The 25764-nt window shown below is 41.7% G+C and overlaps 1 protein-coding gene across 1 annotated transcript; it reads left to right on the top strand.

The window, feature by feature from the left end:
* Positions 1 to 1406: 1406 nt before the first annotated feature.
* On the top strand, positions 1407 to 24089 carry AMACR (alpha-methylacyl-CoA racemase). Its single transcript, XM_064437783.1, has 5 exons — positions 1407 to 1822; positions 4370 to 4513; positions 8177 to 8337; positions 14759 to 14945; positions 23292 to 24089. The coding sequence occupies exons 1-5, from the start codon at positions 1573 to 1575 to the stop codon at positions 23699 to 23701; spliced, it is 1152 nt and encodes a 383-aa protein (XP_064293853.1). The 5' UTR covers positions 1407 to 1572; the 3' UTR covers positions 23702 to 24089.
* Positions 24090 to 25764: the final 1675 nt, after the last annotated feature.

Below are 25764 nucleotides of genomic sequence, written 5' to 3'. Positions count from 1 at the left end.
CACAACAGAAATTGCCTGTTCCTATTCAACACAAACTCTAACACCCAAAGGTGAGAGGGGACAAATGAAACTGTGAACCATTTAAAGAAATGCAGTGTCCCAGTAACATGATGATATTTCTGGAAACAAACCTTTATATGGAATAGTGTCTCTAAGGGAGATGGATAATAAACGAAACAAGCCAGCTTCATTTGAATGAAAATACACATATTTTTCTCTCAGCCATTTCTTGTGGGTGGCAGCATAGCAGTGGATACAATCAGTGCCTGCATTATGGGACCAGGTGTCTACCTGGAAAATAAAGCGTATTCTGTCAATAGACCTCTTCTGCTTGTTATTGAAGAGTTATAACACATTCTGCATTCATATTTGCAGGCTTTACACATTTTTCTAGTCCAGCTAATTTAAAGAAATAAAATGAGCACGGAATTGATTTTAAGTGCCTCTTCGCTCTGCCTCCTACCTGGTAACCTGAAATACTGGGAGCAAGACACAAATTTGCAAAGCTGTGTTAATCCAATGCCTGTTTCATCACCTCTCCTGGATGATGTCCGTTCCTGCGAGCAGCCTAAACAAAACTAAAACCCCCACGGCCTTCAGTGGTTACTTTTCCGGCAGGCTGCATTAAAAGAAAAACTGTACATGAATGCAGGCTTTATTAAACCTGGTCTGATTTAATAAAGCACAAGCCCCCGTGCTCTGTGCAGGGGAAATGGTGAAAGCATCAGGAACACAGGAGACGTTTCTGGTTGAAGCTCCATAATACCGCTGGCCGGCAGAAGGCTGCCGGGTTGATGGCCTCCGTGGTGACGGTGCTGTGGCATCACCAAGCTAATGGCTCCGCACTGGTGAGCTGCAAGCATCAGGATCTTCATTAAACTCTGCACTTATTTAAAATCCCGGTGGCGTACGTTCCGCACGCAGCCGTGCCAGCCCTGTCCTGACCAGACTTAGCAGGGACAGCTTAGCGATGTCACTACCCCAGCTAAACCCTCCGGGAGAGGCTACAGCTGCTGTAGCTGGCGCAACAGGACCAGACAGCTCTGTTTAAAGGCACATCTGGTAAAAAAACCCCAGGTTTTATCAGCTCTTCTGCTAACACCCCGAGGTGTGACGGGGTGAGGCTGAGGTGCGTGTGGGTTTGGACCCTCCGCGGCAGCACCTGGATGGGGTGGACAACCGGCGTTTGCTGTTAGCCGCCCTGCGGAACACGACGGCTGGCGCCGGGGGTGTGTGCGCGTGTCTTCCGAAAACCTCGGTGTTGATTTTCGCGTTCTTTTCTGTCTTCCCGACCCCCAGCAGCAAGGCAATGCCCACCTCCTGACTAAAGCCCAACGGCGGAGGGGAGACAGGGCGACCCTCGGTGTAACCCGGGGGATGGGGAGGAAACCCAGGCCGTTTCCACAGGCCACAGGAGCCTCCTGAGGGAGAACCAAGCCAAGGAAAAGGGCGGAGGTGAGCGCGGCTCAACTCCCGCTCCTCCCGGGCCGCCTCCGGCAGCGGGACTGCCGGGCTGCTTGTTCGCGCTGTGGCGGGGATCGATGTCTCGGCGCTCGGCAGGCGGCGGCCACCATGGCGCTGAGCAGGGTGCGGGTGGTGGAGCTGGCCGGCCTGGCGCCGGCCCCGCTCTGCGGCATGATCCTCGCCGACTTCGGGGCGCAGGTGCTGCGGGTGGACCGGACGCCCCGTTCCGCCATGGCCACAGACGTGCAGGGTCGCGGCAAGCGTTCCTTGGCGCTTAACCTCAAGCATCCCCAGGGCGCGGCGACGATGAGGCGGCTATGCAGCCAAGCGGACGTGCTTATCGAGCCCTTCCGCCACGGTGAAGCGGGGGCGGCCCTGGGGGGCAGCGGGCGAGCGCCGGGGTCGGGGCGGTGGGGCCGAGGGATGCCTCAGGGAGGCGGTGTGGTGGCGGCGGGAGGCCGGGTGCGGCGCAGGGGCCGCGGGGTGCGGTGCTGAGGGGGCTCCTGTCAGCCTGTCACACCTCTGGACAGGCACAGCGGGGAGGGAGCAGCTGGGGGACGATCGGGGTGAAAAATGCAGCGGGACGGAGCGGGATTTGCGAAGTGCAGCCGCCGTGCAACACCGCAGGGAGGAAGCCATGGAAGGTGGTGGGCCCGGGCCTTGCCCCGCCGTCAGCCATGGAAGGTGGTGGGCCCGGGCCTTGCCCCGCCGTCAGCCATGGAAGGTGGTGGGCCCGGGCCTTGCCCCGCCGTCAGCCATGGAAGGTGGTGGGCCCGGGCCTTGCCCCGCCGTCAGCCATGGAAGGTGGTGGGCCCGGGCCTTGCCCCGCCGTCAGCCATGGAAGGTGGTGGGCCCGGGCCTTGCCCCGCCGTCAGCCATGGAAGGTGGTGGGCCCGGGCCTTGCCCCGCCGTCCGAGACACCCAGCAGGTGGCTCTGGGCAGCACCGGCGGAGACGCCGGAGGCGAGGGGCCGTGCCGGAGCGAGGGCAGTAGTCCTGCAGTGATATTCAGACCTGCTGGTGTAATTCAGCTGACATTTGTATGGTTAGCGTGTGGGTAAGATGTAGCAGGTAGTGGTCTAAGCCTCAGAGCTTGTGATTCCTCTGACGACAACGGATCTAACATGCTGTCTTCGTTCATAAACTGTACACGGGCACTCACCTGTTGCTCATGCACCGGCTATTTCAGTATCTGTGCTGTTCCTTGAAGGTGCTGTTCTGTTGTGAAGAGTATCATCAAGGCCAGGTTGGATGGGGCTCTGAGCAACCTGGTCTAGTTGAAGATGTCCCTGGTCGCTGCAGGGCAGGTGGACTAGATGGCCTCTACAGGTCCCTTCCCACCCAAACCATTCCATGGTTCTATGGTCACGCTTCACTGAGGAGCTAGCTCAAGCGTTCCAGGGTTTCTGCAGCCCGCTTAGAGATAGAAGGCTGTATCAGTTAAACATAACACATCATAAACAGGCTTACGTATCCTGTGTCACGGATAATGCTTATCATTCTGAAAACAGGGTTTTATCATTGTGATGTTTTCTGCCTTAAGGATTTTTTGATTTCTTCCTCAGAAGCTGTGCAAACAAAATAAAGACATTAAATTACATTTTTCATTGTAGCTAGTTTCCTATTTTCTAGTGGGATTTTTTTCTTAATATGGAAATTTCTGTTTTCTTTGGTTTTATTGGCACTTGATTTTTTTTTTTTTTTAATCTGGAAATGCAGGGAATTTGGTAGCTAGACATTAGGTTTTATGGACCTGTAACTGAACTAGACAAACCTGTTATCCAGCGTGAAGCTGGTGTGAACCAATGAGAAGATGAGGGCCAAGTGGCAGGAGGGCTTCTTTAAACTTGTGTACCACTGACCTTCTGACAATGACTTTGTGACACCAGGGGTATTTGGAGCCCAGCTGTCACTTGTGCTTTTGAAAATCTTGCCCTTCCCTAAATTTCACTGCTTCCTCCTTGGCATTATTCACTTGCCACTGCTCAGTAAGTAATACAATAGAAATAGATCTTGAGGAATTTGAAGATTTAGTAATATTGTGGACTAGTCTGTGAAACAGCTTGCAGTAATAGACTCAGGGGCGGAATAGGCACTGAAGTTATTTTCTGCGTTCCCCTCCAAAATGTGTCTTCTTGCAGAGCCAGTGTAGATTATAGGGCACAGTCTGACCAAGCTGCACTGAGCCAATAAAATTGTATCACTTATCTGCAACTTGAATTTGCCTCTTGTAAAACCACTATTTTAGTGAACTGCAAGATCAAAATTTTAGCCTTGATTATTGTAAACCCATGCTGATGAAACCTACTTTTCCTTGATTTCCAAAAGTTCCTTACTCTATACATTAGAAAAGAACCCATTTTCTTTTCTGCAGCTGTTGCAAATTATTGGTGGAACAGTGGCATGGTCCATTTGCATCAGTGAGTTAAAAGATACAGGAAAACACAGGGTACTGAGAGGCTAGTATGGTGAGGAAAGTATATTCAGGTGAAAGATGGAAGCAATTTCAGGTCATTTTAATGTGGAAAATGTAAGAGTTTGCTCTTTCTCTTTTTTTCTTTTTACAAGCCTTTGGTAGTTTTCTCATTCAAAAGTGCATAATCCACGTACATGCAAGCTGTCTGGCGATCTTGTGGGGAAGTAAAATTAAAAAAAACTGAAAAGAAAGAAAGGACCCTAAAGCTTAATTTCCACTTAATTGGCTTGTAATCAAAGTGTATGGAGTATGTTGGAAATTTATAACATTCTGGCTGTTCACTTTGCAATATGGATACTGAATTAGAATGTATTACTTCATAAATTGCAATTCAATTCTGTTGTTGTGTAATTTAACTTTGAACCATTAATATTTTGAGTCTTACTAAAAATAAACATGAATTAGTATTCCACGCATTTGTCTTTTTAAGGTGCCATGGAAAAACTTGGGCTTGGTCCAGAGACCCTTCTGCAGGACAATCCCAGACTCATCTATGCTAGACTTACTGGATTTGGCCAGACAGGAAAATATGCCAAGTCTGCAGGTCATGACATCAATTTTTTGGCTTTATCAGGTAGGCTGTAAAATTTCCTATCAAATAATGTTTTTCCCCCCCTTAAATCAAGACTCAATAATTTATTGAAAAGTTATTTGCAGAGGGCTCAAATTACCTAGGGTGCACTCTGATGAAACAGCTGAGCAGATCTGAAGTGTCTCTGCCAGTGAAAGGAGGGTTTTCTTCTCCCTGCTCGTTTCTCTCCAGGCAGCTCTGGTGCTTGCTTAACCGCTCTATAAGCTCCCTCACAAGTCAAAACTGGGCAGGAGAAATGAGGATGTTTTTCTGCCAGGTTACTGGGGTGAAGCAGTTCATTAAGGGATCCAGCAAACATAAAAAATCAGTACAAGAAAGGAGGAAACGTGGGCTGGATGGACAGTTCGTTTCGGCAGCAGCAGTGGGCAGTTAGGCTGGATCAGCATGTCTTCTCTGGCTGTACAGTATTTTCCTTTTTTTGTGCAATTTTATCTGAATGAAGTTTTTCTCTTTGAAGAGAGGACTGAAGTTTTTATGCATGTTTGTCTTTCTTTGGGGCCTTTCTCTTAGAAAATCTGTATGCTTATAATCCCAAAAGGGCTGCAGATTATTTTGCATGTTTGTGAGCATCTTTTTTTTTGAGTGAAGAAAACTGGGCAGCCTAAGCCATTAGAGCTCTTGTGCTTTTCTACTGTAAATATCTCTCCATTGATATGAACCGAAAGGAAAGCAGGCTTAAAATAAAGTGGCAGTATTATGTTTTCTTAAAGTGTTGTAGGCAGTACACTGTTTTCAATCTACAAGGGTGCAGTAACAAACAATAACAAAATTACCCAACTCTGGTGGTAGAAGTCAGTGTGTCATGCACGGCCCCACCTCCTGCTGTTCACACCGCTGCTGTCTTTCTCCTGCTTCTCCGAGCGTGTGAGGGAGGAGAGACACTGGCCCAAAACTTCTTGGCTTCCCACTGGATAAAAAATTTCATTTAGCCACAGCAAAGGGCCAGAGCAGAGGCACTGTAAATGTGGTGATCTGGTATCACCTGCTATGGAGAGCCATTCCATTGTGGAATTAAGTTTCTTCAGGGATGGGTTCAGTCTTCTGTCATGTAAGATTGTCAGACCATAAGGAAAGAGTAAAGAAAGGATGCCTGCCTGAAACACTTTTGACTTCCTGTTCATATTATTTCAAAGTGTTATGATACTTTTATTTGTTATTTGTGTAGGTAAAGAGCCAGTACAGAAACAGTGCAGTCCATCACTACCTTTGAGTCTAGTACTTTCTGTTCACAAAAAAAAAGTATTTTTTTTCTCCAGAGCTGAGTTAATCAGTAGTATTTGGGTTAGTACTATCTTCCTAAAATTAAATAGTTTTGCTTGAAATGTCACAGTTTTTCTGCCTATTTAAAGGGAATAGGACAAGGTTTTTGGGAGTTATCATTCCTCAAAAATCAGATCTCATATTCTGAGTATTTTCCTGATAACCTTTGGCTTTCTTTGACTAAAAAATGGCTTGCATTAGAAACTCCAGATAAAAGTTAATATGTTAATGTGATGGTGCCTGTGATGACCTTTAGTCTGTTAAAAGTGAGGTTTTAGTCAGCAGCAGGGCTTTATGCTTACACTTAGGCTCTGGAAACTTCTTTATACTGTGCACTCAGTTGCCTGCACTTCGGAAGTGCATTAGACCATTAGCTAACTAAATGGTGCATCAGAATCACGCAGCTCTCAGGAAATTTTGACCATGTATGCTGCAAGTCTGAGATCTTAAGCTACAGGCATAGGAGAGAGATGATCATACTGCAGAGTTTCTTGCTTGCCCAGAGGGAATCACGATGAGGGAACTACAAAGATTAAGGTGATAGTAAAGAGATTGTTTAGGATGACAGACAAATGCTAACAGATTAAAAGCTTCATCTGAAGTAAACTGGCTTGGCTTTTGCTCTACTCCCTTTCATTTCTGCATAATTTCTGGCACAATCATAGGCTCCCTGTGCCAGTTGCATGCAACCAAAGGTAACTTTTCTGTGTTACTCACCCGTTCCTCTTATACACAGCCTTTTTCCCCAAAGGTAGTTGAAGAGGGAGGATAGGACTGAAGTACAGTTGTCATGTGAAATCCTTTGTTATAATTATTAATTAATGGGTTATGTGCACAGAAGGCTATACATCTGCATTTTTACTTTAGAAGAGTCAAGGAAGAAAAATTTACCAAAGATGCTTTGAGACACATTAGGTATTGAATTCTTCTGGAGGAGATTCTATGCATGTATGAAGTACTAATACACAATTATTGCACACAAATTTTTCTCCCCACATGGCCAAATTATCAATGGTTTAACTGTGAGACTTTTATTAGTGTCTTCAATTAAATGCATCTTCACTAATATGATTTCAGATATTCTAAACTCAGGAGATATGGATTTGATGGGTGGACTGTTCGGTGAATAAGGAACTGGTTGGATGGTCACATCCAGAGGGTAGTGATCAATGGCTCAATGTGCAGATGGAGACTGGTGACAAGTGGTGTCCCTTAGGGGTCCCTACTGGGACCAGTACTGTTTAATATCTTCATCAATGACATAGACAGCAAGATCATGGGTGCACCCTCAGCAAGTTTGCAGATGACACCAAGCTGAGTGGTGCAGTTGGCATACCAGGATGGGATGTCATCCAGGGAGACCTGGACAAGCTGGAGACATGGGCCTGTGAGAACCTCATGAGGTTCAAGAAGGCCAAGTGCAAGGTCCTGCACCTGGGCTGGGACAACCCCTGGTATCAGCACAGGCTGGGGGATGAAGGTGTTGAGAGCAGCCCTGCCGAGAAGGACTTGGGGGTACTGGTGGATGAAAAGCTGCACATGAGCCAATGATGGGCACTCACAGCCCAGAAAGCCAACCGTATCCTGGGCTGCATCAAATGAAGCGTGGCCAGCAGGTCGAGGGAGGTGATTCTGCCCCTCTGCTCCGCTCTGGTGAGACCCCACCTGCAGTGCTGCGTCCAGCTCTGGAGCCCGCAGCACAGGAAGGACATGGAGCTGTTGGAGCGGGTCCAGAGGAGGCCACAAAAATGATCTGAGGGCTGGAGCACCTCTCCTATGAGGAGATGCTGAGTGAGTTGGAGTTGTTCAGCCTGTGGAAGAGAAGGCCGCAGGGAGACCTTATGGTGGCCTTTCAGTACTTAAAGGGGGCTTATAAGAAAGATGGGGACAGACTTTTTAGCAAGGCCTGCTGTGACAGGACAAGGTGTAACAGTCTGAAACTAAAGGAGGGTAGATTTAGACTGGATATAAGGAAGACATTTTTTACAGTAAGGGTGGTGAAGCGCTGGAACAGGTTGCCCAGAGAGGTGGTGGAGGGTCCATCCCTAGAGACATTCAAGGTCAGGCTGGACGGGGCTCTGAGCAACCTGATGTAGTTGAAGATGTCCCTGGTCGCTGCAGGGGGGGTTGGACTAGATGACCTCTAAAGGTCCTTTTCAACTTAAACCATTCTATAATTCTATGATTCTATTCTTTTGTGAATTAAAGAGTAACTATTTGCTAAGACACAGCTGAGCAGAGGCAGAAAACTGTTGGTAGAAGTTTTCTTTATCCCTTGTTTACTTGCATAGGTTGAAAAGAATGAAACTTTAATTGTAGAAATGTAGAAGTTAATGTTTATAATTATTTTTATACTTAATATTGCTTTGTTTGCTCTTCTGGCAGGTGTGCTGTCAAAGTTGGGTAGAAAAGGTGAAAATCCGTATGCACCCATAAATCTTCTGGCTGATTTTGCTGGTGGAGGTGTCATATGCGCCTTGGGCATTGTTACAGCCCTTTATGAACGTACCATATCTGGCAAAGGGCAGGTCATTGATGCAAGCATGGTAAGTTTGGTCTCAAGGAAGGTAGGATTCCTTATGTTCTTCTTAGGTTTGCTTGTCTGGGTTTTTTCCTATGGGTCTGTAAAAGGGAAGAAATTGGAGCTATTTGTAAGGTTTAAAATTGAGAACTTGGGAAGGGGAAAGTAAGTAATCCTATTAAATGGCTATTCCTTCACTGGCAGGCAGTTTTCACATATCACTGTTGCCATAGCATCCCTATGACATGGGGCATATATTGCGGCTTTGCCTCTGTGGCATTCCCTGTCTTTCCTTTTTCCAGTCTGCTGCCTTCAAAGAATATTAGCTGTATATATCTGATTAATAAGTTTGGTGTACGGAAATAGGGTGTATAATAAACAATTAACATCATGCGTAACAGCAAAAATTATGATCCTAAAAAAATAAAGAAGTGCATTAGCTTCATCCAAGATATATCTGCTTATGAATTTGTGACAGGTCATGCTTTACTAGAAGCACTGTTCCCCCGAATAATTACACCGCCATGGAATGTTGCCAAGAATTCAATTTCAAATGCTTTGTATTAATGTGCAGTAAAATAAATAAAGGGCTAAATTAGCTTAATAATGAATACTATGGAACTTTTCACTGCAAGGCCACCCACTTGCACACAGAGGAAAAATACATGTTTACATTTATCCTTGAAACCTACATTATCTGAAGTTTTTTTTCTTTTTCTGTCTCTCTCTCTTCCTGGTTTTAAAGAGCATTGCAATTAAATTTTGACGTCCCTTCAAGATGTTAGCTGAGTTGACTTGAGTAAATATTTTGACCAATTCATGACATTCTCAGAAGCAGGCCACAGCATTATGGTTTAGGTGAAAATTCCATGGGATCAGTGCAAAACTCGTCTAATGCTTTTACCCTGACAGTAGTTACTAATAGTTGATTGTCAAAATGAAAAACTTATCAACTGGAGTTCCACAGACGCCTGTTGCATTTTTTTGGTGTTTTCTCCAACAAGCTGAATGATGGATAAGCGATTGTGTTTAGTAAGTTTATAGATGATAGGCGTGTGAGAAGAACTACAAGCATGCTGGACATTTGGATTAGAATGGAAAATGACCTTTTTAAATTAGAGAAATGACCTGAAAAAATTGGCTGAAATTCATGGAGGCCACTGCTCTGTAGTTCTTTTAGGTAGAAACAATTAGCTGTGCAAATGCAGTAAGAGAACAATTGGCTAAACCACAATCCTGGGGGTTTGTAGTAGTCACAAGCTGAACATGAGTCAACAATGTCATGCTGTTGTAAAACACACACACACTGTATTAGATTTATAAACAGGAAATAGAGCCAGCAACGTTTCTGAAGTAATTCCACTAGTCAACATTTAGAAGGCCTGAGGAAAATACAGTTTCTGATGCTGGCCATCATCTTTCAAAAAAAAAAGACCAATGTGAGGAAGTCTGAGGAACATGACAAAAATTCTGCGTGTCTAAAAACATGACTTAGAAAAGAAAATTGAAGGAGTTTGTATATTTGTGAAGCAAAAACTGTGGAGAATTGTGACAAGTATTCAAATATTTAAAAATATATTTCTTGTAGTTTGGAATATTATTTTATTTTCACTATTAGTACTTTAAGTCATCGAAAGAATTTCTTAGAAGAATAATCAATGTAAGTTGGTTACCAGCAGTCCTGCTTAATAGGGAAGATCCCAGATGACTGGAGGCTTGCCAATGTGATGCCCTATATTCCAGCCAGAAGGGCTGGAAGGAGGATCCAGGGAACTACAGGCCTGTCAGCCTGACCTCGGTACCAGGGAAGGTCATGGAGCAATTTGTCTTGAGTGAGCTCACCAAGCATGTGGAGGACAACCAGGGGATCAGCCCCAGCCAGCATGGGCTCATGAAAGGCAGGTCCTGCCCGACCAACCTGATCTCCTTCTATGACAGGGTGACCCGTGTAGTGGATGAGGGGAAGGCTGTGGATGTTGTCTACCTGGACTTTAGTAAAGCCCTTGATACTGTCTCCTACAGCATCCTCCTAGAGAAGCTGGCGGCTCACGACTTGGACAAGTGCACTCTGTGCTGGGTTAAAAACTGGCTGGACGGCCGAGCCCAGAGAGTGGTGGTGAATGGAGTCACACCCAGTTGGCGGCCAGTCACGAGCGGTGTTCCCCAGGGCTGGTCCTGTTCAATGTCTTCATTGATGATCTAGATGAGGGGATTGAGTGCACCCTCAGTAAGTTTGCAGATGACACCAAGCTGGGTGGAAGTGTTGATCTGCTCGAGGGTAGGAAGGCTCTGCAGAGGGACCTGGACAGGCTGGATCAATGGGCCAAGGCAAACTGTATGAGGTTTAACAAGGCTCAGTGCCGGGTCCTGCACTTGGGTCACAACCACCCCATGCAACGTTACAGGCTTGGGGAGGAGTGGCTGGAAAGGGCCCGGTGGAGAAGGCCCTGGGGGTGTTTGTTGACAGCTGGCTGAGCATGAGCCAGCAGTGTGCCCAGGTGGCCAAGAAGGCCAACAGCATCCTGGCTTGTATTCAGAATAGTGTGGCCAGCAGGAGCAGGGAGGTGATAGTGCCCCTGTACTCAGCACTTGGGCCTGTCAGTAGAAGAAGGACATTGAGTTGCTGGAGTGTGTGCAGAGAAGGGCAACAAAGCTGGTGAAGGGTCTGGGGAGCAAGCCTTATGAGGAGAGGTTGTAGGAGCCAGGGTTGTTTAGCCTGGAGAAGAGGAGGCTGTGGGGAGACCTTATCACTCTCCAGAACTACTTGAGAGCAGGTTGTAGTGAGGTGGGTGTTGGTCTCTTCTCCCAGGTCACTAGAGATAGAACAAGAGGAAATGGCCTCAAGTTGTGTCAGAGGAGGTTTAGATTGGATGTTAGGAAGAATTTCTTCACTGAGAGAGTGGTCAGGCATTGGAACAGGCTGCTCAGAGAGGTGGTGGAGTCACCATCCCTGGAGGTATTTAAAAGGTGTGTAGTCGTGGCGCTTCAGGGCATGGTTTAGGAGACATGGTAGTGTTGGGTTGGTGGTTGGACTTGATGATCCTAGAGGTCTTTTCCAACCTTAGTGATTTTATGATTCAATGATTCTGTGATTCTATAATTCTAAGTCCGCTAATGTCCTAGTGATATCTGGCTCACTGGGAATGGAATGTGTTGTGGATTTTGGTGGGGTTTTTTAAGCCCTCAAAACTTGTCTTTTTCAGTTTTTTTCTTGTCTCATTATAATTGTGGAATTTACAGTTTCCTGCTGATGTTATTGGTGTGCATTTCACAAATGGCTTGAATACTGTCCAGTATCACTGGATTTACTTTACCTGGCATTTTATTATGTTCCTTTCATTTGAACAGACTTCCAGTGAGACAGCTGATAAAAAACATACATGCATCATTAACAGCAAAGACAGTTAATTAGACTGGGTGGATGAGCTGTTTTTACATCTAAGTTTCTTTCATGGAAGTACATATTTTTAAAATCATAATAACACAGCATTTCAGCTGTAATTTCATTCCAACATTCTTTTTTATTTAATAGGCCTGTTACTTAAGTTGTTGTACAGTTTAGGTAGTCTGAATATGTCTGGGACTCTGACACATAGTGGAATTTTCTATGGTAGAAGAGGGAAAATTAATTTCTTTTTTAGTAGCTTTGTGTCCTCAGGATTATTTTTATTAAGTTTTCATCTGACTTCATGGATTGTTTTACTGACCACCTCTTTGTTTTTTCCTTTTATTGCAATGCCTATTTTTCTCAACTAATCTAAAAAAAATAATTATTTCTTGTCTTTAAGGTTAGTAATTCTATATTGAGATCCGAATTTTTGTGATAGAAGAATTTATTTTTGATTTCTAGTTACTATGCCGAAAGCTGAAAAATGGCTTGGGAGCATTCTTATGATCAGTAATACACACATGGAACTCCTAACTAGAGTGAAACTAAACTGGTACAAAAAGAGGGTAGAGAAGACCAGGCCAAGGGCTAGATTTGCATCACCTGTTCACAATGTCCAGTATTATGTTGGGCTATGTAAAAAGTAGACACTGGTCCTGCATTTCAGCTGTCTACCTCAGAAGAATTAAATGCCTGGTCTGAATTGATTCATGTTACTTCCCAACTCTTCTCATTGACTCTGTAGGGATCATAGGTATCTTACAGTGAGCCTGATAGTTCCCATGTGCTAAGTAGGATGTGGAGCGGACACCACAATATCATACAATTTGTACAATGGTACATCTGCGCTCTTGCACCACAGGCTTGTGAGTCAGGGCCACACTTTAGGCTCACTCCGAATTCAGACACAGAGCTTTCTGCTGATGCTGGCATCTGACCAAGCATGACTCATTCTTTGTGAAAAGGCAGCCACGGGAGAGGATGGTGGTAATGATCACTTGCATAATAGTCTTAGGGCAAGAGCATTTAGCTGTCCAACAGGAGACTGGGGCTCCGGGTTTTTCTCAGCCTGGAGGTATTCATAACCAAAAATCCCACATCCTAGAGGCATTCATCAGTCACGAGGATGAAGGTTAGATTGGTGTGGATTCATTCTCAGTTTTGTTTGAACTGTTTCACTCTGCAGAAGGAACAGAGGATTTGTGGAGCAGACAGGTCACCCAGCAGCGTGGTGCCTCTGGATTCTTGTCCCTCCTTCAGAGACTGCTGATGCTTTTAGCATGAGGGAGCCATTAAGTGAAACACATAACTGTTTCTGTAATCGTTCTGCTATTATGCTTACGTGGAATCTCCCCATGTTGTTCTTTTCGTGTTTTAAAAGAAAGTGACCACATTAGTGCATTTGGTGTTATTTGAGCATGCCTTTGGAGGTTTGGTGCAGACGTTAGACACCTTTTTACTTGTCTCTGAATTGCAGTGGCTAGCTGTCTAGTTGCCCAGCCAGGGACATTTCTGAAGTCCCTGTACCAGTCCAAAAAAGGTGTGCTATTTTATTTTAAGTGTTTCCAGGTAAGTAGCACGGGACCTAGGTATTTTAAGTAGTTCCATCAGCACCAAAATCTAATCTGCAGTTAGACCTTATTCTGATATTATCCCCATCTATTATTATCCTTACTTGCAGTGTTTTTTGTGTTTGTTTTTTTTTTTTGTTAATATGAGCAGTGCAAGATTAGATCATTAGTAAAGCAAACACTATTTTGATATCCTTGCAGTCATTTAGCAGATGTGTAGATGTAGGTATACAGTATTTTCTTATATGAAAGTACTTTATTTTACTTTCACATGTGACAAGTGGGGCAGAAGTATTCCTGTCCTTGTGGCAGGTACTTGAGAAACAGGCCAAGTAATACATATTAAATGAAGAAGCCTTCATGGCTGCATACTTCAAAGATTTGCATGTCTAAAATTCTTGCTTAGAAAGGTAGAAACTGATAGATCTTTCCACATGAAAATTCAATAGCTTTTTATATTGTTATAATCTCTGTGCTTTTCTCTATATACAATACTAGGTTAATTTTACACAACTGAAAATACATGAATGAAAATGATACTTATAATGACAGAGCTCAGGTTTTTCTCTGTTCCATTGGAATGTTTGTGGCCATATACTGTTACAGCCTCAGCTTCTCTTAGAGTTTTTCTAATACAGTTGGAAGAAAAATGCATTCTGCTGGTGAGCAAAACTGTAGGATATGATTTTGCTTGGAAAGACTGGTACAAGCTTGATAATTATTTAAAAGCTAAACAAACTGAATTTTCATCTGTTTGTACTCCACATAGCCAAAATTTTAAGGAGCAAGTTGGAACAGGATTAATCATGTTTTCTAGTGCCATATTAATCAGACACTTGCCTACTGAGGGATTACCTTGCTATGTCTATGTACCTGACGGTGATAAGAGTGGGAGAATAATTTTGGTTTGAAGTTAGTGATGGAGATGACCTTCCCAGTTCCCGTGGTGTAAGAGAGATTTAACCTTTGATTTTCTTCCAGTTTTCTTCTAAAAGTTGCAGTGTTCTTATCATCAGTAAATTCAAAGAAGTTAATGTTGAGATAAAAAATTGATACTTACAGGACTGGTATAGATGTCTTGATTTCCAGAGATTTAGAAGGCTTGGTAGCTGTCCAATAATTATTGTTCTAGAGACCCAAGAAGCTTGTCCCGTCACCTAAAATTACTTACATTCTCTTTGTGATCTAATGATTATAAACTTGCTAAACAAGGAAACTTTCTATGTTGAAAGTGTGTTATCCATCTGAAGCTGCAGCTATTACATTTATGCTCCTTATTCTCTAATTCTAGATGATTTCTTAAATGCAATATAAATAGTAACTGAAAATTTTTAAGAAATTAAACTGCTTACCAGAGATTTTGCCATTAAAAGTCTTAACAAAAGGCAGAACTGGTAGTAGTTTTTTACTGTTTTGTTTTATGTAGAATTAAGATAACACGCCAACTAATTTACTGAAGTTGTTACTTTTTCCTGTAAATCTTTAAGGTAGAAGGAGTAGCATACCTAAGTTCTTTCCTGTGGAAATCGCAGAATTCAGGACTTTGGAACAGACCTCGAGGTGAGAACCTGCTAGATAGCGGTGCGCCTTTTTATGAGACCTACAAGACCTCCGATGGAAAATTCATGGCTGTTGGTGCCATTGAGCCTCAATTCTATGAGCAGTTAATAAAGGGTAAGTAGCTTGGAGCAGTTGTTTCACATCAGAAAAACAAGATTGAATGAGTTCTTTAATACTTGATTTTGATTCACATTGGTTATGTTGATTTCTTTGTGAAAGCCAAACACCTCTTGAAACTAATTGGGTAGTAGTGTAGCCGTTCAGCTGACCTAATTAATCCCTTGGTACTGCAAATAAAACATTAAGCAATTTCAGTTATTTGTGCTCTATTTTTTTTTAAAAGAAACTATTTAAATTGTTTCAGAAATGAATGTTCATTGGAAGTAGTTCATATTTCTTGATAAAACAGAATTTATCAAGCAAAGTCAGCTTTGTAAATTATTTACAACTACACAATTTCAGACTGCTTTTAGTGTCCAGCTATGGATATAATTTTTATGTTTGACGACTCTTTAAATATGACTATAGAATATGATTTATCTGTTTGAGAAATTAGAATGGGCCGTGCAAGAAATTGTGTGAAGTTAAAACAGAAATTTACCTTTGAACTGTTCATGTGCTTCAGGCTTTTGAACAGATGTGTGTTTAGCTTCTTACTGGTCATTTGATTTAAACATAATGTCTTTTTTGCTCCTTTGGTAGATTGCTATGGTTTCCATACAGAATTTATGAAAATATAAAAAATTCACAGAGAATTTGGTATTTATTGTCTTTCCATTACTCTGAATATGAAGGATATAAAAAGTTCTCAATCTAATTTTAGTTTTGCTTAATGAGTAGAGGAATACCAACAAAGAATATACCTAAAGTGAATGTACCCAGTATTATGTGAACCACTTTTGTATGTGTGTGACTTACATGTGGTAAATTTTTGCTGACTGAGGGTGGCAGTGAAGTAGCTCCTTATTCTTGCTCAGTCTCTCCTCACTGATTATTCCTTGAATTGTAGCATGGATACCTGTACTGGTTTTGTCTGGGATAGAGTTAAATGTCTTCATAGTAGCTTGTATGGGGCTGTGTTGTGGATTCGTGCTGAAAAGTGTTAGTAACACACAGATGTTTTAGTTACTGCTGAGCAGGGCTTACACTGAGTCAAGGCCTTTTCTGCTCCCCACCCCACCCTACCCCACACCACTAGCGAGGAGGCTGGGAGTGCACAAGAAGCTGGAAGGGGAGGGAACACAGCTGGGACAGCTGACCCCAACTGACCAAAGGGAAATCCCGTACCATATGATGTCATGCTCAGCATATAAACTCTGGGGGGGAGGCTGGCGGGGGGACCGCTGCTCAGGAACTGGCTGGGCATTGGTGAGTTGATGGTGAGCAATTGTTTTCATTTGCATTGGTTGTCTTTCTTGGGTTTTATTTTCCTCTCTTTTGCCCTTTTCCTTACATTTTTAAATTATTTGTAATCATTAAACTATTTTTATCTAAATCCACAAGTTTCTTTCTCACTTTTACCCTTCCAGTTCTCTCCTCATGCCACTGCGGGGGAGGCGACAGCGACCAGCTGTGTGGTGCTTAATTGCCAGCTCAGGTTAAACCATGACAATTCCTCTCACAGCCAGTTGCTGCTGTGTCAGCCCCTATCAGCTACATTGTGCTAACAACAGTGTAGTCAGTGCCAGGGCCTGCACTTCCAGGAGTTTTTGCAATCAGGGACATGGTAAGATGAAATGAAGGTGTGGGGTTGTAAGGTGGGGTATGCCTTTCGTGAGCAGGATCCCAAAGGGAGATCTTGATCTGTACACTTTGGCTTTGTTCTCTTGCAAGCTGTGGTGCTCCCAAAGTTCTTGCACATCTGTGGCTGTAAATGGTTGCTTCTCTGTGTAGCTTAAAAAAAGCTATGCAATTGAGGAGAATAGCCAAATTGGTACATGAGACGCATAAGGCAGGCTCCTGGAGTGACTCAGCACCATGTCCAGCATTATGTGCTGTCCCCACATCAGATGTCAAGTTCGGAAGAGCCATGTTCTTGACTGAAGAAGCTGGTACTTGTCCCTCATTGTCCTGAGAATAACTTGTTTGCAAACTCCAGTTCTAAGCTACTCAGTTGTGAAAAAGACAGAATAGTTGATTATTCTACACTTTGCATTCTCTGAAATGTTATTCTCATCCAATCCCTTGAGATTTGTTTGCTTGAAAGAAATGGAGTTGGAGAAGAAAAATAAATACAAAACTGTATCAAAGTAAAATATAAGCCCTTGCTCTGGAAGTCTGGAAGACTTTGGAATTCTATTACATGTCTTCAGGGAGAATGCCTGTATTAAATACAAAGGGAAAAAGAAAATAATAAAGCTGCTTACTCAAATACCCATATGTTTGGTTTAAAGTGTTCAAACACTGGCCTGCAGTATTCATGGCTGCAGTATTTTACTCTTCTCTAGAGATTAAGTTGAATAGCACTTACTTTTAAGCTACGAGAGTGGGATGGAATCTATATTTGTTCAAAAATAAATCAAATTCTGTAATGGAGTCTGGTCTTGTTTGTCGCTGCTCTTCTCAGTGAACCTTTGCTGGACGCTCCAGCCTTCTTATATTGATCATTGCTACAGGGCAAGAGGGTTTTCTGTCAACCAGCCAGCCAGCTTATCTAGAAAGAAACCTCTGATGGATGAATGCAGTGACCAGGCAATAGGACATGATCACTGACCGGTCTCTGTCTTATTTAGATCACTGACAAAAATATTTTCCTCTTAGTTATTTCTCAGAAATGCAGAGCATAAAGTTGGAGCAGTAACTATGAACTCACCTGCCTATACTGGAGCACCCACATTGGACAACTTTATTTTCATGTTTGAAAATATTCCTTATGCTTACAATGCACAGAAATGTTTTTTAGTAGCTGAAGTTTCAAAAATAGTTATTCCTGCAATAAAGAACTGGTGTATCTGTTTGTAAGTAGACAACAACTGCAATCACAGCTGTGCCTGTGTTTCAGTCTGTTTCTGTCATACTTAAAAAATCCAACATACAGACTACAGTCATCTAAGGAAATTTTGCTTTTGCCTTTAATTGTATCACAGTCTTTGCTTGTTTACAGTCAATAATTTTTCTTTTTTCCTTTTGTAAAAGTGTGTTGTTTGAAGTGTTAGACCAAACTCAGGATTTTTTCATAATATTACATTTAAAATAAGTGGTCTTCATGGTGTTGTAGGTTCGTCTTATAAATTGTTCAGATTTTCACATAGGAAATATTTATCCCCTTCAGTAGTTATGGTTGCAAGCTTTGTGAAGCAACAGTGTACTAAATTAGAACAGCAGATCCTTCTTGTGGCTTAGGGATTTTTTTCCTTTCTGGGATATCTATTGCAGAAATTCAGTTCAGAATTTAAGCCTTTGAGTGTTACAGGGGAGAAAAAGCTGCTTGTGAGAATTGTATTGCTCTTTCACAAACCCAAGGAGCTTTGACTTAGGCTGAGTTGTCTGTTCCAGGCATTAATTCTCTTCATTGAAGTAGTTTTAAAATGGTATGTTCCAGTTGCAATTGCCATAATTTGTTTCATACTTCTTTCCCATAACTCTGGTCAGTTCTGCTGGTGAGCAATTTGGTGGTGTTCCAGATAAAATATATTCAAAAGCCACTTTATGCCTCTCTGTCCATGTTCAGAGAGCAGGTTACTTTTGCCACTCATATGTAATGAGAGCACAAGGATATGGATGTTGCAGATGTAAGAGTTGGAGATACAAAGGTTGCAGAATTGAGAAAGGAACATGATTTCTGAACCATTTGTTACTGCTCACAGAATTCTGGTTAGCCGAATTGAAACTAATTTCCTTTAGGTCTTGGTTCACTTCAGTGTTGCCCTGCAGAATTAGGACCAGAGAGCAGTTAATGACATGGCGAGGAAAGTTCTTAAGGGATCTGCAGCGGGAAAGTAACTAAGTTTAAGAAAACACAGCATCTTAGTTTGAGAAGATTGTTGGCTTTGTATATGGTGCTCAGCAGGGAAAATTAAGTTTCTGATTACTACAAGTTTATGAATTTAGAAAAAAAAAAGGTTATATGAGAAACTGAAGCTATATAAAATACAGTTGGTAGAAAATTGCTGTAGTAGCTGTAACATTAGGAGTTGTATTCTGGGCTTACTATAGACTTAACAAACATGCTCTAATTCTTTTGCTTATGTTAATTTTATTACTGTAGAAGTCAGCCAATGAATAAGTAAAATGCCTTTGCATCTTATGAAAAATCTAAGAATCATGTGCAGCTAATGTTAAGTCTCAATGTTCTGACAGAAGGAGATAGAATGTCTTCCAACTGACCCGTAAATTGCTTCTGCAGATTTATCTTGATTTTTAGCAATATATGCTTAGTATTGCTGTAGCCAGGCTATGAGGCATGCAGAACACAGTAAATTTGGTATATCAAGTGAGAGTAAAGGTTTGATTCCATGTTACCATGTGTAAACGTAGTTACATACGGTGAACTTAGTGTCAGATCACATTGCTATGAAAAGCACTAACAGTCATTTAAGTTCTGAACATGTGTTAGATAGTACTCCTTTCATACTACTTTGATACTCCTGTATTGTGTGACTTCTATTTAAAAAGAAGGAAAAAATCAGGAAGCACTTGAAAAACATAGTTTGCATCATTATGAAGGATTTCCACAGGGCTCTCCATTTTGTGATTGCAAAGTATTGTGTACTGTATTAAAAATCTCCTAATGTACTGAACTCAATACAACGTTGTTATTAAGACATGCACAGTGGACACACAGTTTCCTCATTTTAGATGAATTTTAGATGCCCTCAGTTACACATAATGTTAAGTTTTATTTGAATTTACTTATCATGATAAGTAAAAACATTGTGCAAATAGTGTAGAGGGCCAGGTTCTTGCTGCACCAAAACATTTGCAGTTGCTGTAATTAAATATGTACACTTGGAGTACAGCTATGGATGCATTTGCAGCGATGCTGTGGTACTCTAAGCCTGATCAGCCTTTTGCTGAACTGTCACTTTCTAAAAAATCATTTAGTTTCAGAAGCTTTGAGATGAGAAAAACCTCTACATAGTTACTTCAATGAAAATTCACTGTCTTGGACTTTCCTGAAGTTCAATTCTCTCTCAGAGTGAGAATGAATTGTATTGAGAGAGAGAGAGGGAGTGCAATGGCATACAACTTCTGGCTGTGGTTTGAGCCAAAATTAAGGATTCCCATTCTAGATGGTTCTATGCAGTCATGTTGTGGCAACATAATTTAAAAATTACTGTGCTATGAGCATGCAATTTTGAAGAGAAAATCAGCAAGTTAGAACAAGAAAATCCTGGACAAAGCTCTGCTAAGGATCCTAAATAATCTTTTAAAACAGTTTGGCTGAAATACTGTAAGAAACAGTTTATTTCCAACATACAAAAGGAACTTTGCTGACTTATCTAATGAATCTTACTGTTTTCTCTCTCTTGAAATAGGTGCCTAATTTTACTGCGGTTTGTCTTAGAAGTTCTGTAGAAATACAGATTTCAGTTTGTTGCATTAATAAATGATGTACAGATATATGTCAGTAAAGCTATAGCATTTAAGGGTGACCTGAAGCTATATAATTATAAGTAGACTTAGTTTTTCAATTTTCAAAAATCATTATTTCAAAGCTGTACTAGGGTAGGTTACTGGGTTTTTCTGAACAAAAATCCCGAGATGAAAATTTGAATAAAACAACTTGGAAACAAGTTGTGATTGCTTTACCAGATATTCTTTGTAAAAGATACTTTGCTTTTGATTATGTTGGGTGAAATCTGTCATCCGGTGGTATCCCAAACAACTCTGTGCTGTGTAATTGTTTCCTTATTGACTCAGTCGTTCCTGCTGTTACTCTGTTCATCTGCACCACAAATGGTTAGCACTAGCTGGAAAATGAGAAGATGTAGTGCTTAAACGCTGTCGGTCCATGCTATTTAAAGTTGAATTCTTCAGTGGTCAAAGGAAAATGAGCATGTAATATTAAATTCCATGTTCTGCATATTGTTCTATTTTGCTAGAGCATGTATGGTTAGGTTCAGGCAACTTCCCATCTGGCACTATCTTCAAATATAATTGTGCAATGATATAATGGTAGAGTTCTGTTCATGTTGGACTGGCTACTAGAACCCAAACCACAATTAATAAAAAATAAATACTTGTGTCCAATGTTTCCAGTTGACAAGATTTCATGCATTAAGACATTCTCAGATAGTGTGTTGTTACTTAGCTTTACTTATTGTGGAAGGTGAATGTGCCTCACCTCCTAGTTCTTAAGTAAACTATATAGCACTGTTTATCTTCAGTATTATACTTTGAAGATTGATAACAAAATTAATTTTGAAAGCATTGTTAGCCTCTATTTAATTACAGATGTTCAACCACTATGAGTAATCTTCAGCTGATCTTTTTTTCAGGATGATATGAGTGGTTATGAAGACTAGATTGTAAGTTTAGTGATTTAAGGTGCACATGGCTCGTTAATAAGGACTGGTGTTCACCTTGTAGTAATACTTATGCTGATATCTGTAGGAATCTCCAATAAGATGTGCAAATGCTTATTCTGTCTTTGACTGTGTTGATTTTCTTCTAAACGTGAACAGGAGCAAGGCTGTATTTCTGAGTGTGGAGATTGGCAATTTCTCTTTGTTTTCCCTTGCAGTACCAAAGTAGGATTTCAAAGTATGTATTAATTTTCAAAGCTACTATTTAGGAATCTTGTGATCAACAGTGATTCTTAATTATTATGATAACTTGAGGGAGCCAAGAAGTGCATATAGTAGACGTTATGAGCAGAAAGAAAGAACTTAAAGAGCAGAAGAATGCACATTATCTTCCTTGCTTCTCCCCTGTATGTTTCTGTAGATATATGTCTACTCCTCTCAATGATAAGGAAGCTGTAAAAATAGAAGATACACAAAGTTTTTTCTGCCTTTCTACAGCTAAAGATTAGAGGACTTCTGTTTAAATTCTACCTACAAACAGGCATCTAGTACCCAAGCCTGTTAACAGCTGCAAGGCAAATCATCCGATACCAGATATCCAAAGATACAAGAAGCAATGCTCAAAATTAAATGTTTGCAGAACTCCACATTTTGCTGCCTTTTACACAGAGCTGTTGTTTTCTAAGCAGCTCCCATTTTTTGTTCTTTGTGAAGCTTTATGATGATAGTTGTTCTCTAGCCTTTTCAGTTTCTCAAATTCACCTCTTTCTTATCCCTGCTTTTTCTGAATTTTTCCTGCTATGTTCATGCTGCTGAATTTCAAGATGTGGCTGTTTGTCCAGCCTTCAATAAACCACTTCTGATTTCTATTTGATATCATAGACTCTGTTTGTACTATCTGCGTTTTGAAAGTGTGGTTTAATTGCCTTTTCTGTTTCTTGTTTCTTACCTCCTTTTTGAGATGAAGCCTACAAGAAGTGATTACAATTCTTGGATCTCCTTGAAGCAGCAGAATGTAAGGGTAGGGAGTGCAGAGAGCAGAATCCATGAAAACAGAAACAGAGATGGGAAACTGGATGTACAGGAGAGATGTAAACTCCCCGGTGAGAGGGAAGATGGTGCTTTGTTAGGGGAAGGACCTAGGACTTGCCTAGTTCAGGAAATTTTCAGTACAAAGCCTGTGTGTCCATATTCTGCTCTTGTGTCTCAGAAGGGATGTGTTTTTTCCATATCTAGGTGGTCCCTATGACTGATCTTCTGGGAAGTAGAGTTTGTAAGCAGTGAGTGAGTGTGAGGTCTATGGGTTTAACTTTTCCAAAAGAGTCGCAGTGGAGAGTTGGAGCCTGGGAAGTATCCTGTGGAGGGGAGAGCAGCAAACACTGCTGGAGTCCATTTGGGCTGAGGGAGTCAAGAGGCAGGTCAGTTAGCCTGCAGGCACCTGCAGCTGAGCTACCTCATGCACATCAAGCTTGGCTATATCCATCTTTTCATCGGTGGCATAGAAATAGCCAAGTCATGCTGGACACACTGTGGCCTGATGAATGTCCGGCTCTGACAGATGTACTGGCCTCTATGACATAAGTAAGTGTATTGCTGTAGTCCAAGACCCATTCAGCAGATTTTTGTGTTGCTACCCAGGCAGAGAATACAATACCTAACACAGAAAATCTTCTCAGGACAAAATGTTATCTCTGGGCAGCTGCTGCTCTTACGAATTGTTTATACAGATCAGTGCTTATTATATGTACTTAGTTGAAAGGCTGTTGCTGATGTGGTTCAGTCTAATTGCAAGTAACAGAACATTTTATTCTTCTGCTCCTGCCCCCTCAATCACACATATCATAATAAAGTTTGAAGCAAGTTCTAGTTAGTATGTTCTGCTGTGTTGTACTGCCTGCAAAATACTAGCTTCTCAAGGTACATATTTACCTGTGGGCAGCACTTTAATTTATCTAAGCTCTACTACAGTTAAATGTTGCTTTTCTCCTTTCAGGTCTTGGGCTAGACTCAGATAAACTTCCCACTCAGATGAGTTTCTCCAACTGGCCTGAAATGAAGGAAAAATTTGCATCCGTATTTGCACAGAAGACACAAGCTGAGTGGTGCAGCATATTTGATGGTACTGATGCCTGTGTGACCCCTGTTTTATCCTTTGATGATGTTGCCTCACATCAGCATAACAAACAAAGAAGTTCTTTTATCAAAAATGATCAGGAAGAGATAAGTCCTAGACCTGCTCCTCTTCTATCAAGGACACCCGCTGTTCCATCATTTAAAAGAGATCCTTTTATAGGGGAGCACACAGAAGAGATACTTCTAGAATATGGATTTACTAAGGAAGAGATTACTAATCTTTATTCTGCTAAAGTAATAGAATTCAGTATACCAAAAGCTAATTTATAATCTCTAACTATGCAGACCAGACAAATTTGAGGCTTATACAGTATATTTTTATGCATTAATATTGAATTATATGACAAATGTTTGCATGATATAGCTTTTAAATAATTTTTTTAAAATTACAGATGTTTTAAATTTAATTGAAAACAGTGGGAGTTATATATTTGTTAACGTGGGTGGTCTGCAGTCTAGAATGATACCAAAATTGTATTCTGAACATCTATACAGTTTGCTTAGTAAGCAGCTGTAAATCCTCAAAATGTTTCTCTAAATATCATATCCTGTGACATGTTTGTTTCTTTTCATTCTTAGTTACACCATTGCTTTTCCTTCATGTAATTACACCATATACTACAATACTTTTAATAAAATATAGTTATAGTCTTCCTAAGCAAGTGATTCTTTGGCTTACTCGTGAATTAGAAGGGACGTTTTTCCTTTGTCTTATCATACTAATTCATTTGCCGTAGCATGCCAAAGCAATGATCAAAATAATGCTCCTTCCTCATGTGCTGCTCTGTTGTTATTATCATGCAGTAATTCTATTTAATAGTCTGACTACATTTTCCTAATGCAGTCTCCTGATTAGATTATATTATATTTGGAATTTCAGTTTGCCTAGAAAATCACCTCAGAATGAAATTTATTGTTTTAAAGTAGCTGCCAAGTATTAATACTTTCCTCTCTCTCTGGTAAAATGGTAAGCAACTCAGCTGCACAGGTTTTAAACAATGGTTACTCCATGGTGGTTTTCATTTCCTTCAAAATGAAACCACCATTTAAAATAGTCTCCTTCAAGGCATAAAAACACGCCATACTTTTAAAAATAATTAGTTATATGGCCGTAGTACAGTTTTCTTTAGTCTGACATGTCAGGAATTATGATATGAGGGGTTGGGATTTTTGGTAATTTTGTCAGAATGTTTGTTTACCTTGTGTGTCATGCCAAAATGTCAATAATACTACTATTAAAAAACCCCTTTAGCTTCTACTACATAAACATCTGCCTGTAAGCAAGAATTATCTAGTGGGTCCTGACAAATTAGATAAACAGTCGGCAAAAGTATCTAAAGTGTCCAGCTGATAACCACTCTAATGTAAATTACTGAATGTTACACACCTTTACAGTAGGATTTGACAATTTGCCAGATAATCTGATTGGGTTGGAGAACAACAAACATTGTCAAATATAATCTTCAGTGCACATATGTTTTGACCCCCAAATCACTGAAGTAAATTTAGAGTTACGTTAACTTCAGGGGTTAACCTCAGGTCCCTACTGGGACCAGTACTGTGTAATATCTTCATCAATGACATAGACAGCAAGATCGTGGGTGCACCCTCAGCAAGTTTGCAGATGACACCAAGCTGAGGAGGGTGGTTAACACGCCTGAGGGATGCGATGCCATCCAGAGAGACCTGGACAAGCTCAAGAAGTGGGCCTGCGTGAACCTCATGAGGTTCAACAAGGCCAAGTGCAAGGTCCTGCACCTGGGCTGGGACAACCCCTGGTATCAATAGAGGCTGGGGAATGAAGGCATTGAGAGCAGCCCTGCCGAGAAGGACTTGGGGGTACTGGTGGATGAAAAGCTGCACATGAGCCAATGATGGGCACTCACAGCCCAGAAAGCCAACCGTATCCTGGGCTGCATCAAATGAAGCGTGGCCAGCAGGTCGAGGGAGGTGATTCTGCCCCTCTGCTCCGCTCTGGTGAGACCCCACCTGCAGTGCTGCGTCCAGCTCTGGAGCCCTCAGCACAGGAGAGACATGGAGCTGTTGGAGCAGGTCCAGAGGAGGGCACAAAAATGATCTGAGGGCTGGAGCACCTCTCCTATGAGGAGATGCTGAGTGAGTTGGGGTTGTTCAGCCTGTGGAAGAGAAGGCCGCAGGGAGACCTTATGGTGGCCTTTCAGTACTTAAAGGGGGCTTATAAGAAAGATGGGGACAGACTTTTTAGCAAGGCCTGCTGTGACAGGACAAGGTGTAACAGTCTGAAACTAAAGGAGGGTAGATTTAGACTGGATATAAGGAAGACATTTTTTACAGTAAGGGTAGTGAAGCGCTGG

Source organism: Phalacrocorax carbo, chromosome Z, assembly GCF_963921805.1.
Source record: "Phalacrocorax carbo chromosome Z, bPhaCar2.1, whole genome shotgun sequence".
In the NCBI taxonomy this organism is placed as follows: Eukaryota; Metazoa; Chordata; class Aves; order Suliformes; family Phalacrocoracidae; genus Phalacrocorax; species Phalacrocorax carbo.
The sequence above is the reverse complement of the archived record's forward strand: the minus strand, read 5'-3'. Positions and strand labels throughout refer to the sequence as shown.

What these genes read in the sequence shown, in the direction of transcription:
- AMACR (XM_064437783.1), top strand. Translation starts at nt 1,573, where the DNA reads ATGGCGCTGAGCAGGGTGCGGGTGGTGGAGCTGGCCGGCCTGGCGCCG. An exon ending in CAATTTTTTGGCTTTATCAG is followed by an intron (nt 4,514 to 8,176) that starts GTAGGCTGTAAA and finishes CTCTTCTGGCAG; the next exon opens with GTGTGCTGTCAAAGTTGGGT. An exon ending in CTATGAGCAGTTAATAAAGG is followed by an intron (nt 14,946 to 23,291) that starts GTAAGTAGCTTG and finishes TTCTCCTTTCAG; the next exon opens with GTCTTGGGCTAGACTCAGAT.